At 39.3% G+C, this 14653-nt stretch overlaps 1 protein-coding gene across 2 annotated transcripts in view; it reads right to left on the bottom strand.

Moving 5' to 3' along the window:
- cntfr (ciliary neurotrophic factor receptor) overlaps positions 1–14653 on the bottom strand; it is a 167758-nt gene that overhangs the window by 2014 nt on the left and 151091 nt on the right. Inside the window, exons 7-9 of one of the 2 annotated variants that reach the window (XM_058412772.1) lie at positions 6394–6583; positions 3541–3664; positions 3431–3449 (exon numbers count right to left, since the gene is read on the bottom strand). In XM_058412772.1, the coding sequence (XP_058268755.1) occupies position 3449; positions 3541–3664; positions 6394–6583 (315 nt within the window). In that variant the 3' untranslated portion in view covers positions 3431–3448. Of the gene's footprint in view, positions 1–3430; positions 3450–3540; positions 3665–6393; positions 6584–14653 lie in introns of those variants that run through there. The other variant, XM_058412770.1, reaches the window with a different exon arrangement.

A 14653-nucleotide genomic window follows, 5' to 3' on the forward strand; every position in this document is an offset into this window, starting at 1 on the left:
TATAGATTTATCCCTAATGAGCAACCAGCACTGATTCTTGAGCATCTATAACTAGTTAAAATAACATATTTAGAAAATTTGAGGAAGAAAATCCCCTAACCGTGAACACTTTAGTATCCTTGGGCTTGCTCCATGCACCAATTTTCATAAACCAGACACCGATCTCTAACGTCACCTTATTACAGTTTCCAGAACTTCTAATCAAAACCACAGGATCCAATCAACACAATCAAAATGAACAATCTGGATTTTTTATTGAACCTTTGTGAAGTGTCTCTGATATCATTTCACTAGTGATGTTTTCTAAGCCTTTTGTTTGTGTACACACTTTCCCAATATTGACCCTGTCTCTTTTGTTTATTGAGTTCTGCCTAGCCTAGCCTAGTTAAATCTGTCTGCTAATCGCTTGATACTTTGACTGTCTATTGCCTTTAATTCTGGCTCAGCCTTTTCATTCAATAAAACCCCGTGCTTGCATCCAAAACCTGTCTGTATGTAATAAGTATATATTGATTCAAAACTGTTTGGTTTTAGCTGACTAAATTGGTATTGTTGTCAGCAATTAATTGTGGCCCAAACCTAACAGTAACCAAAAGACTACAAAACAAATCAAAACTATTGCGTTTCTGTCAAATGTAGTGGAGTTCAAGAAAGCAGGACGCACTCCATGGACTCTAGTTGTTTCCTTTTTTAGATCTAATTGATGAAGAACAATAGCAATTTTACCCAACTAAATGCAGTCAATAAATACTAGGCATGCATCACAAAAAAATGGGTTATACACAATCACGAACCAAACAACAAGTATAGCGAATAGAAACCTGGAAACCAGAAACCAAAAACCAGGCTTAGATTTAAACACAGAAACCTGACAGAACATAACAAAGTATATAAGGGCAAGAACTAGAAAACCTCTCTTTTGGTACACAATTAGTTATTATGCCAATGACAAGACAGAAGGAGAGACATGACCGAAACAGAAACATGAACACATGGCACTTGTTGCCATGGGAACTGCAACACAAAGGGAGAATCTGTGATGGCAAAGCTAAAACCTGCCAAAAATTTTGATCCAATTGTTTGTAAGACACTTGCACAGAACTTGTGCAACTGCTACATTACCTACATTAAATGCTAAAAAAAAAAACCCTGCTGAACCTCACCTTCAGGCAGGCCTACGACAAGGATCAGTAGCCCTATTCGCTAACAGCAGGAGAATCTCAAAGCTTAGACAAAGCCAGGATTTAAACTTACAAGACTTAATGATCCAAACACTAAACCTGCTTTCACATCCCAACACTTCCACACAGACAGCAGTGCAGTGGCATCAGCAGCAGAGTCTTACCACAACTTGCTGTGGGATGAGGAAATATAGATCCATATCCAATTGTTCTTTGCCTGAATCTAGCTTCCTGGATTCGGTAGACAGACACCTGTGATGCTGACTCCATGCCTTGCTCAGATCTTTAATGACTAAGCAATTAAATCTCCATGCTGCATACTAAGCAAGCTATGGACTCCCTGATAGCATATGCTGTAAAGATTCTCCTATAAGACTCCCAGCCACCTTGAAGCAGATCCCAGTCAATCAAGCTAGAAGGTGACATCGCTTTATGCCTCAGTCTTTCTGCAGAGGCACAGACTCTTGATCCTATGCATGAGTAAGCTTTAATTAAAACAGTGCTCATTATGCCACTATGCTGAGTTCTGGGTGAATAAGCACACTGTAAACATGTGTACTGTATGCCTACATAATGAATCTTCTGCTCGTTACTCGGCTGGCCTGTCAACTAGCGGCTATTGAGGATCGATCACGTTTACTGATTCTGGGTCTGTGGATCAGGCGGCCCTTGGTGAGTCTTGGGACCAGATGACTTGTAGACCTCCTAACAAGGAGTCTCTACGGACCGCTTTAGCTGGCATTTCAATATAATGCCCTTATCAACTTGTCCTTTCAGCTCTGTGGTGTGTTTCCTCAACATGACATGACTGACCACTTGCAGTGGCAGCAAGAACAATGCAGTGATTTGATGTACTTGCTAACTGGGCTTGGAAAGAAATTAAATTATGTAATCTGTCTAACATAGAAAAAGAACACAGCAAAAATGCTATGCTATGGTGACTGGAACAGCAAGCCGTCAAAAGGGGCCTGTTAACGTATTGAAACAGCCCATAATTTGACAATAAGGCATTGCCTCTAGGGGAAATGGCAAGGGCAAGTCGATAAGATTGCATTAATTGGAAAACAGTATTGGAATGCAGGGTATGTGTGTGATGCTCATTGCTTCGGATTTCAGAAATGATTTCTGAGAGAAGCACAGCATGTAGAAATCAGAAAAATGTACCACAGCTTTATTACTGCTTACTGCATCATCCATCAACCAGAAATACTTTAATAACATAGTCTGCTTTGTAAACTATCAACAACCACTATATCTGATTTTTCCACTACATGTGCTTTAGCATCAGGGCCAAGGTATATCAGGGAATCTTGATTGGGAATACACCTGGAGTCTATCCTGCTAACACTGGGTAGGAAAACACCTATTCTAGGAACAGTGAATGGGAATGCAACTTGCAGCCTTACATCTCAGGAAAACTTGTTGGGGAAAAAACACCCCAGACCATATCCTGGGATACATCCTGGAGTCTATCCTGCAATCACTGGTTGGGAATACACCCTGGAATCTATCCCACTAAAACTGGGTGGGAATATACACTGGAGCCTATTCCAGGAACACTGGGTGGGAATTCAGCTTGCAATCTATCTCAAGCAAAGTTGTTGGGAAAAAAACCCCAAAGAGTATCCTGGGAACACTGTTTGGGAATACACTCTGGAGTCTACCACTATCATGACTTGTGAATACACCCTGGAACCTATCCCACTAAAACTGGGAGGGAACACTCCCTGGAATGTATTTCACTATCCTTAACACATGCTGTCCTGTGATGGACTGGTGGTTCCAGGGTGTATTTCCAATCAGCGTTCCTGGGAATAAGCCCTGGAGCCTATCCTGCTATCACTGGATAGGAATACTCCCTGGAGTCTATTCTATTATAACTGGGTGTCAATAAACAATGTAGTCTGTCCTGCTTTCACTGGATAGGAACACAACTTAGAGTCTTTTCCAAAAATACGCCCTGAAGGAGCCAATTAAGCCACCAGCATGTTTTTGGGAAGCAGATACAACGTGGAGGATCCTGAACGAAAGCCATGTGGACTTGGACAGAATATACCAAACTCAAGGGTATTAACTTGAATCTGTGGACCCTGGATCTATGAGGCAGTAATGCTACCCATCTGCCTACCACCATGCCACACCACATCAGATATCTTTAAGCGAAAGAATACTACACTAGATTTTTAAAACATAAGACAGGTTTTGTATTTGACATGAAAATAAATTGAATCATAGTCACCTGACCTGTTGTTGACAGTCTTTATCGGTCTGTTCAAACAAAGCGTATGTACATTTTGAGTAGTCTAGGATGCCTCTAGAATTTGGGATGAGCTAGATCTGATAGAGATTCTGTACGTACCACATCATGGACAGCAGGACACACGCCAGGAGGATATGGGATGAGCACAGGAGGGCACTGCATCCTCCTGTAGCACCACCCACTCTGGGTCTAGGTGATGGCGGGGCAGCAGATGGAGTGGTCTCTATGGAGAGATCGCAAATTCACAATTTTTATTACTGGAACAATTACAAGCAGCCTTTGGAGCAGTGTGTGCAATTAGTGTCAACTCTACAGCAATTTATGTTTCTGCAGGAAAGTGATTACAGACGGTGAAAAATAACTACACGCTCAAATAAATGGCAGTTTGTTTAGGAAGGTCAACTCATATCAGCTTTTCTAGCTGCATTGGTATTGTAAGGGAAGTACAATAAAAATGACAGTAATAATAGAGATTATTTCAATAGACTGGTCCTCTTTGTGGCAGAAGCATCAGGAACATTTACTAGAAGTGGCTTTGCATGACTGCTGCAATCAACCTCGAATGTAGCCAAGTATAAGGATGCAGAATATCTTTTTTTAATGATAGTTTGAAGTAAAGTCTTAATGAAAAAATATAATAAACAGCATTCATTTTGAAGACACAACATACGTACATATTAAAAACAAAACAAAACAGTGGAATTATGCTTCTCTACTCATATGGAGGCTTTCATCAGGTTGCATGCTTGTAAAAGCACGATATAAAAATAATGTCTTACATGCAAGCTCAGCAGTGTTGAATACTTGATTTTGATTGGTTCAAAGGTTCACTTTTTAATATGTTATCATTTCTATAGCAACAACTATCAAAGAACACTTTTTTTTGTTTGTTTGTTTTTGTAATTGCTAATAAAGTAAAGCTTTCTGTAACATTTATTTTTATGGAAGGTAAAGCTGTATTTTTTTTTTTTTCATTTTAAGGAAAGCTTTGCAACTTTCTGATTTTTTTTTTTTGCCTTATTAGCTTCAAGATAGAAAGCAAGAGAAGTGAGAGATAACTTTAATGGAATAAAATGTATAATTACTTGACTAATAAAAATTTAAATCGTGAAATAGATGCTAAGATTATTCATTACTTATCGCTTTTTTATTAAATATTGCTTGTATACTGCGTAATTTTTATGGTGTAAACCATGTTTTTATGGTTTTTATCACTTCCTCGTGATCAAACACAAATCACCGTAAACTAAATAAAACTAAATGAATGAGTGCAATCCATAGGATTATGCTGCATAAAGCAAAATAAACCCAAAGAAGAAAAAAAACTCAAAACAAAACAACAGCACTTTGAAAGGATCGCCTCTGACAGCGAGAGACAACTGACATTTCTGCAGACTTTCTATTTCTCTCCCACTTCTCAACTACAGCTAGAATGAAATACTTGCCTTTCTGAAGTGGGCGAAATTCAATACTGTCTGCTAGATCAAAACGGGCAGAGTAGTACCCACACATTAACTCTAATAACAGTGATCGACTTGTCAATGCTATTTTTAGTCACGTTGTTATTGTGTCTTATAGAATCTGCTAGAGACCATCAACATGACAAAAAAAAAAAAAAAAAAAACCACTAGCATTTCTTTAATCTTCTTTAATCACTGCATCGGTTCTATGATATGCAGGAACATGAAGTCTCTGTCGTTACGTCGACTGACATATCCAGTTAAAACCAGTCCAGGTTGCTTCAACACAGCCTTAAAGATTGTGCTCCCAAAATTGAGACACTACATTACAAAATACGAGACGCTTTTAGCATGCGAGTGTCAATTCCACACCTTCCAGAGTGAGATATAAAAATAGCACAAACAGCATTTCTCTCTGAGTTATGACTTTGACACTGCCAGACTAGAACATAGTTTATGATACGTATTTCATAACACACATGGTCTGGCTTGGACTATTACACGCTCAGAAAAACTACACTATTCTAGTCACAGGAAAAAAAACCCCCAAAAAACGGTGCATTGAACTGTACCTGTCTTCTCAGCGGTGCTTGAAGTATCCTTTGTACTCTTGGTATGTATCTTTCTCATGCAAATGTGACTAAAGAACCTTTTAAAATGATTTAAGACACATAACTAGGATCTTAAATCCAATTATTTTCTACTTTAAAGCATAGGTGTCAAACTCATTTTAGATAACAGACCACATTGCACTTAGTCCAATGTCAAGTGTGCTGGACGAAAAAAAAAAAATAAAAACCCTGCTTAATCATTTCAGCAGACAGATAACACTAAATTCCTCCGAAATGTGTTCATTTATCTGAAATGTACATTTCCTATTAGCATATTAGCATATTTTGTCAGTAGCTGGGTTTACGGTCCTGACTTTACTGCCTTCAAATTAAATTACAGACAAATCTTTTTGGATATTTCAATTCATTCAGGTGCAAAAGGCAATTTTAAATTAAAAAAAAAATGGGTGCGAATACAACTGTTTATGCTATGATCAGAGATTATTTTTTAATCTCTTTCCACCTTGCTAATGTTCCATCAAACACCTTCTTCTGCTCTACCAGAAAATAAACTACAGGGGTATTATGTTAAAGCTTTAAATACACCTTGTGAATTCACCAGTAGAATTCTTGATGAGAATATGTCTGGCGCTATTAGCCTTGTGAACTGTTTTTTAATGTGTACTGACTCGGTGTTCCAGCAGGAGGCAGTGTGATGTTGTTGTGTTGATTATAAAGAGTTTGGACAGAACAGCATGGTCTCATGATGGGAGCAATCTGAATTTGTAACAATTTCCAAAACAAATCGAATTTAGCACCTAAGGCACCTTTGTTGCCACTTTTCTTCGGATCATTCCAGTGACTTTGATGAGAAAACAGACCACATGGTACAATGCGAAGGAATCCATACTCTGTGGAGTCAGGACGCTGAAGAGGCTCACCTATGGGCAAGTCTACCTCCGTGGTGGAGGTGATAGGTTTGGGTTCCTCCGTCCAAGGTGTTGCGTGTACAGCCACGCTCCAGTCGCTCCACGTGCCGATCTCCATGTCCTTAGCAGCCACCTGGATGATGTACTCCTTCCCCACGTAAGCGTCTGTGATAGTGTGGGAGGTGCTGTCTGAGAGCTCCACCTGTTAACCAGGAACACAGAGTCACACAGTCAGTGATGCTGTGAATGAGAAATTTGAAGACTTGATCTGCGGTGTTAGAAATCATATACTGCCATGAGACGAACTACATGTAAGCTGTGAGGTGACATGATCTAATTCACATACTGTATATCTAATAGTGTACTGTACACCTTAGACTACCAGTCATTCTTAAAGAAGGCTCGGTGAAGAAAAGAAGAAATCTTTACACAAATCATACATTATTGTGCTCCTCTTAGCCTGTTAAATGGGGTTATTCAAAATCTCATTAAAAATAATGTCAGCTTAGACCTAATGGCTTCTATCTAGGAAAGTTCAGGATTGAACAAAGGGCTCTAGGGCACAAAAAATAAAATAATGAGCCTAATATTTGGATAGTTAAAATGGGGGGTTGTGATTTTTTCCACAGTTAAACAGGGTCTGGCTGTAAAAAATTTGAGAACTCCTGCTCTCGACTATGTGTCTGAATATGTAGCACCTGAACTGTGGAATGTCATCGAACCATACCGAGTGGAGCGATTTTAAATTCTAAATGTTCTTTGCTTCTTATTTACATTCACAATGTTCTCACTCTGTGCATTTTTTCCTTTCTTTTTTTGCAAAATCGACCCACAGCACCTTCAGCTAGCTCTTTTCTGCTATTTACAGCAAGCTGTGAGAGTTGATTTATCAGCTGTTTTAATACATTGTCCAGGTGTTATTAGTGTGATTTCTGACTAAATGTATGCAGGTACAGAGATATTCAGCTTGGACTAGGCTATGAGTTTGAATCCCAGATCCACCAAGCTGGGCCCCTGAGCAAGGCTCTTAACCCTCGATTGCTCAGTTGTATAAAAAATAAGTGAGATAAAATGTAAATTGCTCTGAATGAGGATGTCTGCCAAATGCCGTAAATGTAGAACGTAAATGTTGGATGTTGTGGGGGTCTTAAGTGGGTCTCCAGGACTGAAGATACGTTCAAAATGTGCTGGAAAAAGCTTGAAGAGGAAAAGCAAGTATTAGTGCAAAGAGCAGATATCTGTCACATCTCAGTCCATCCTCACCGATCTGTTAATCCACCAGTTCCACCTCATCAGCGAATCAATTGTGCACTGTACATCTACTATATCTACTATTCTGTGCTTGCTAGTTTTCATATAAAATCTCGCCTGTGTTACTCTGAGCATTTTCGAGCCTTCACACTGTTTGTGTGTCTCTGTATATGACCTTTCAGTTTGCTCTTCCCTTACCTATAATAATCTCTTTGCCTAGACTGACCTTTTGCCTGTTTTGGGGATTATAATTTTAAATGATCAACTGTTCTTGCACTACTAACATGCATTCCTGAACCTAAGCTTCAGATCAAGTGCAATTTCTACTATTTCTATCTGTATTTATATTAAAAGTGCTTTGCTGTGTGATAAAGATCTCCTGGTCCTTATGTATCACGGATGATTGAGCATCTGTTCAGGAAATATGAAGGCATGGAGGCATGAAAACAGCAAAAACTATGATATAATTTGAGATAAACATCTTATCCAGCTAGTAGTTAAGATTATTAGGGCATTTTCTTTAGCTAATATTTTAAGAAAAATGTTCCTGCTAGGAATATTTTGCTTTAAAATATTATTGAGAAAAATTTTTTTGTTAAGGTTCAAAGTGAATCAAAGTGTAGTGCCTTGAACTCAACAGAAGTAAAGAAAGAAAAAAAATGAAAATAGGGTGTTGCTACAGTATGTGTGATTTTCTCCCGCTACAACGTGTGTATGACCCCTCACACCTGAAGACCATGTGTATATGTGCTCCGTGATGAAGCCGGAGATTCACCAGCGAAAGCAGAGCACAGTGTTTCCCCCCCAAGAAGAAGGAAATATGTCTAATGCACTACAGCTGAGAGCCTGGAGAAAGCGTGATGGCGAAGATCAACCAAAGCCCATGAGTCATCTGGGCATCCTTCACCCCTCTGTTCCTCACAGCACCGCGGCTCTATCCCCTCTTCCCGCTTTTCTTATTTTCTTCCATCTCTCACGCAAACACAACACAGCTGAAACAAACAGTGCCACCACAGTGAAGCAATCAGCAGTAATACTCAATGCCACAATGCCAGATGCTGGCGTAGCTTCCAAATGGCAGGACGCGATGAAAACCATCCCGCCCACTTCTCCATCAGAGATTCATCCACCAGCCTCAGAGAGCAACGTGGGTGTGGATTCATTTTCATTTCAATCTGAATGAATACACCTCTGTGTGCCACCTAATCGGTTTACCGTGCAAAACCAAAGTGTAAAACCAGCCCTTTTTTTTTTTCCTTGATGGGAATTTCTGATACGATTGTCTGGCCAGCTTTCCATCGTGGACATGCAGGAAAACAGTCACAACCCCAGGACTGATATCATTTAGTCGTCGCATTTACATTTTAATTGAACACTTTCTTTCATAATTGGAAGAGAGTGTTGCTCATTTCCCCAGTGCTTCCTCAAAACCCGCCGAACAATGGCCAAATCCCTTTCATTTAGATTAAGGCATGTTCTCCGCTCACTTTACCCCACCTCCTCCCAACATCCAAAAGTGTGAGAACTCTTTAAGCACATGCGTTAGCAAGGGCCGGTCGATTGTCATTTGAGCGGAGGTCTTAGCCTGCCTGTAATGACATTTCACAGCTAGACACTGAAGCTGTAAGGATATCAAGCTCCTATGCTTTTGTCACCTCTTTCATTTAACCCTTTTTATTACAAAGATGAGAAGGCAGTAAACTTTGCCAGCTGGAAGTTGGCACTCGGTGTGGGGTGCAGTCGACTGGCGCGAGGCTCAATTCGCCCCTGAGTGAAGTTTCTCTCCCGGATCCGGAGCTGAAGCGGATGTTTCTCTTCTACGCTCTGTTTCCCTGTCTTAGCCACAAACCGTCTCCCAATTACCGGGCACTTATGAGGAGCTTTAGAGCCAAGAATGCAAATAGGAGTTTAGGCAGAATTTAACCTGAACCTCAACCAGCCTTCCTTAACACACACACACAAACATTACACCCCCTAATCACACCAGACCTTCTCAGGTCAGCACACAAAACCTCAGCACAAGGTCAGAGCTGAAAGCCTACAGGATGGTGTGTGGTCAGTTTATGAGGACATGGACGTAGTGGTGAGACTGCTGAGTAAATAAACAGGAAGGAACAGGATGTTTCTTCGGGCTAACGTCTCTGCCACGGTCTTATTTGGCAACATGGATATTGTGATAGTTGGGTATGAGTCATTTAGGTATGCATTCTGTAAATGACTCCTGAACTGGGTCAAAACACTGAGTGTACACAGAATAAGATCTAGATAAACTTAAATGGGCAGAGGGACAGAATGAAAGAATAAGTCAGTGAGTATACAGTACATAACTGAGTGGGTGAACCTCACTGAAATAAAAACCGTTACGTAATTAAAGCGACTTAAAATGTCTTTCAATATGTAGTCGAGTAACAGTACAATGTTGAAATATATTTGCGGTGACATTAATAGAAATAACATGCTCTGTACACTCTTTTGTGAAATAATTCTAAAAATTTGATTTGGAACATTCTTTTGTTGAAGTAATAAAACAATGTAGACTTATTAGTGTTACAAAATGATTATCTGTTTAATTCCCACATTAAATTCCACAGTTTGACTATTAAGGGTCACTTTAAATCTAATATGTAGTAATGAGAACAAAAGTGCCAGTCACTATCAGTGTGAATATTAACTGAAATCAGTACAGGACAGATTCCCTATCCTGGTCCTGGAGTACCCCCAATCCTGCACATGTTAGTGTTTTGTCTGCTCTAACACACCCACTTCAGCTCAGGAAGGGCTTTTAATTAGCTGATTAGTTGAATCAGATGTGTCGGGAGTGGGGAAAAACACTAGAAATGTGAAGAATAGGGGTACTCTAGCAATGGGGATGGGAAACTTGTTGCCTAAATGATGGGCTCAGGGTTTAAGCAAGGGTTCTGGTATAGTCGTATAGATATAGAGGGCATGCTAGAATTGGAATAAACGTTTGTCTTGTCAATAAATCAAATCATTTGTTCATATCATTCACAGAGTAAACAACAAACAGCTTAAAGCTAATAATGGTTCTTTTATCATATGCTTGGGTGAGTGGGTAACGAAAATATATTTTGCATACTGCATACACTAAACCTCTGAAAATCTTCAACTCAGACCTTACTCAACTCATTAACTTCTCTGAACAAGTCTCAGTCATGAGACTCACCGAATTCCACACCATGCATCGGAATGACAGAGAAGTGAATTTCGGTCATGACTGAAAGGTTCGCTGATTTAATCGCTGACCCGCCGAATAGCAAAGGAGGAAAGATTCACTGATTCCGACACCCATCTGCTGAACGACAGTAAACGAGAGGAAATCTCACTCCTGAATAAAATGAATCACTGACCCCAGTGGAGCAAATGCAGTGTTGCAGGAACAGCTTACACAGTTAATGAAGGCTTAAAAACACACACACACACCCACAGATAAATCACACAGCTTACATAAATCATATGTTTGATCATCATAAAGGCAATTTAATACAATTAATTACTCAGTGTGTGAGACAGTGACTGATACAGATCTCAGTGACTTGGTCGAAAATAATTTATGGTGCTTAATTGTGAAATTGACAGACTCATATGTTGTCTTAAATGCTATAGAGAAAGGCCAAATACAATAAGTGTCTAAAAAAGTGTCAGAAAGGCTATTTTTATAATCATAGATAATGTTATAGATGTCATATCATTATGTAATGTATTCTCTAGACTCTTTGACTCTCACATCCAAAGCACCAAAGCAGCTTCTCCCACAACTCATCCACTCTTCCTTCCATTTTCTGTACCACTTATCCAACACAGGGTTACACAGATCCTGGAGCCTATTCCTGGACACACAGGGCACAGGGTGGCATAGCATGGGAATACCCAGACAGAACCCCTGAAGCAAAATTCAGGAAGAACATGCAAACTCCAGGCACACAGGGTGAAGTGGGATTCGAACCCCCAACCCTGGAGGTGTGATGCTAACTACTAACCACTAAAACACCATTTCCCTTCCATTAATTCAATTTACTTTATTTTTTTATAGTACTTCTAACAATAGACCTTGTCACAATGCAGCTTTACAAAAATCCAGATGTAGATTTTGATCTCTAACTAACAAGCCAGGGGAGATACTGGCAAGGAGAAAAATATCCCTAAAACCGTGAACGGAACCTCAAAAGGGATTCCGTCCTCTTTTGCCTGACACACACTGCATAATTGGATTAAATATAAGACTCATCAGTTAACATTTAAAGCCGGATATATCTTCAGCCTTTTATGTCTACACATGATCAGGCAGCAAGTTATAAAAAAAAAAGTAACATCCTTATAATATGTGTCATATAGTATTCCTCTCCCTTATATTGGATATGAATTAAATAGAAAGTGGTGTGTTGAGGTCTATGAGCAGGAAAATGGAGACTGGAGGGTGGTGTGCACCCCTGACTGAGTTGACTTGACCTCTGTGAATTTCCCAGTCAGGCGACTTACAGACCCATTCAGGTTCATGATAGTCCTGTGAATAATTTATATAACATGCTACATTAGCTGCCTGATGCTCACCAATGCTGCTTCTATATACATTTCTTCAGATATTGTCCAGTCCGATATGTGCCATATTTCTGATCTCAAAAAGAAAAAGTTTACCAAACGCGTAGAAACCTAATAACACATGAAAGCTGATATATTAATAAAGCCTCTATAACGGATATGTCTTTTATATGAGCAGAGATGCAATAAGGGTGTTTCTACTTAAAAGTGCAAAACACAGGGCAGCGGTGATGCAATTATATTAATCTAGCACCCACAGTGTGATTTACTGCAGCCTGAAGTACATTACATTACATTACATTACTTTTGCAGAAGCTCGGGCGTCCAAAGGCAAAATTGAAAATGTTATTTTTTTCATTTCTCCGAAATATGTTTCACTATTTTGGAATAATGAGAAAGTTTCTCAAATAATGAAGACAATATTACTGCGCTGAAGTTGTTATTGAATATTGGCTGCACATTTGCATCTCTGATTCCAACACATTCCAAGAGAGAGAGCGAGAGAGAGTTTGGAGAAAGGTTTTCTTTATAGCTACTGTAACGTACGAGCAGAGCACACACACTCGTGTCTACGTTGTTTTCCGTTTTACTCGACCAGGAGTCTGATTAAGATCTGAAATCGCGAGAACAAGAACCTCAATTAAATACTGACATCATTTAACAATTATTCTCGGCAAGCCACCTATAATTTATTGGAATTTATTATTACACACACACACAAAGCTTCGTAACATCGGGAATTAAATACTTGCTGTGAAGCAATATGGAAACAAATTATACAACACTATCACTGAAGGCTGTACTTTATTCTGGTCGGAGGGTGTTGATTCATTTTCTATAACAGCAGCTCAGACAGGAGTTTTTCCTGCCTTATATGGTATTAATGTGCTCTGTCTATCATTTCTATAGTAACAACTTACACATGGACTATTTTTATGGAGGATGCACAAGATAAATGACTTGAAAAATGTGTGTATTTTTTGATATGGTAAGTTTTCTGCATAAAGATCTTTAAGATTTCAGATGTTTTAAGATGAAGGATTTTGTGATTTCTTGGAAACATGACAAGGTGGATTTTATTAAATGCTAACTGCATTTCACTGATACACTATAAGTGATACCACAAATTAACCAAGGATGTTGCACTGAATTAATATTATAAACAAATAAAATGTACCGCTTGTCAATCTTTATTAAATTAAAAATTACAATCATTGGCAAGTTGCTGTAGTTTAAAACATATTAAAAAAAAAAACACTTCATGACATGCTGTGATTAGAAAACATTAAAATAGTAACAGTATCTGCTTTTAAAGTCAGGCCACATTACACCATCTCATCTTTGAATATTCTTCTATAACAGCATTTAGTTCATGTTTAATTCCTTACTTATCTAGCTATTATGCGAGGTGAAGTATTAGCCTGTTGATAACTACACCCTCACCCTGGTCTACATCATGCCTTGAGCAGGCTCAGTGGGGACAGAAATTCTTTGTGGCCTTCTCTAATTCAAGCACTTAACCTTCAAAGCAGGCTTTGAACTCAGAAAGGAAATGTGCATCTTTATCAGGACACTCAAGCATCACATTCCGTAAGGCTAATTTCATTAAAGGTACGTGGTAATAACTGCTCCGTTCCGACTTTCCCTGGCCGCTCGAGCTGGTTACTCTATCTGTTTACATTCATCACCACAGACCATTGACGGCTAATTCGGGTGGATTTTTGAGCATTGTAAACGTCCTCATCTCCTGCTGTGGGCCTGCAAACAAACAACACCAAACCACAAAGAAACAGATTCTGCAGCTTGCCAAGAGTGTGCATTAACCTGGAATTTGCATTGAGATAAGTACCACCGCTGCCAAAAAAAAAAAAAAAATGTAAGCAGGTGCATCCTACACTTAATGAGGACAGATGGGAGAGAGATGATCCAAATAATTCACACACAAATACCATAAAACACCCACAAAGAACCTTCACTCAGCCGTAAAAGTCTAGAAATCGTCTGGGAATGAATAAAAGCCAAGGAAACCAACTCCTCACTCACTCTGACCACCAGCCAAATGTAAAGAACTGAACAGAGTGAAACAAAAAGGCAGCACCAACTGTAAAGGCGAGTTTCACAATGGACCAGCGAATACACACAAGGATCTTAAAACCTATTCTGTCTAATCCCTAAGCAAACACACACTCTTTCCCCCTGAAGGCCTGAGAGCACAGTGTGAATGCACTGGACTCAGATCAGAAGCTCACCGTGCCTCTCCTTTCATTCAACTCTGCCTGAGAGTGCTTATAAAATATGCACAATATCGGAATAGAGTCTCGATAAATAAATAATTCATATTCTCTGGTGAGCAGCGAACAAGGAGACGGAGAAAGTGACCGTCTAAAAATAAAGCTTGATTTCATTCAATAGCCTTGGGACAGTTTATTTGGGTTTGGCTTTGGCTTTGATGAGATTCTGTGCA

This window comes from Hemibagrus wyckioides, linkage group LG16 (genome assembly GCF_019097595.1).
Source record: "Hemibagrus wyckioides isolate EC202008001 linkage group LG16, SWU_Hwy_1.0, whole genome shotgun sequence".
In the NCBI taxonomy this organism is placed as follows: Eukaryota; Metazoa; Chordata; class Actinopteri; order Siluriformes; family Bagridae; genus Hemibagrus; species Hemibagrus wyckioides.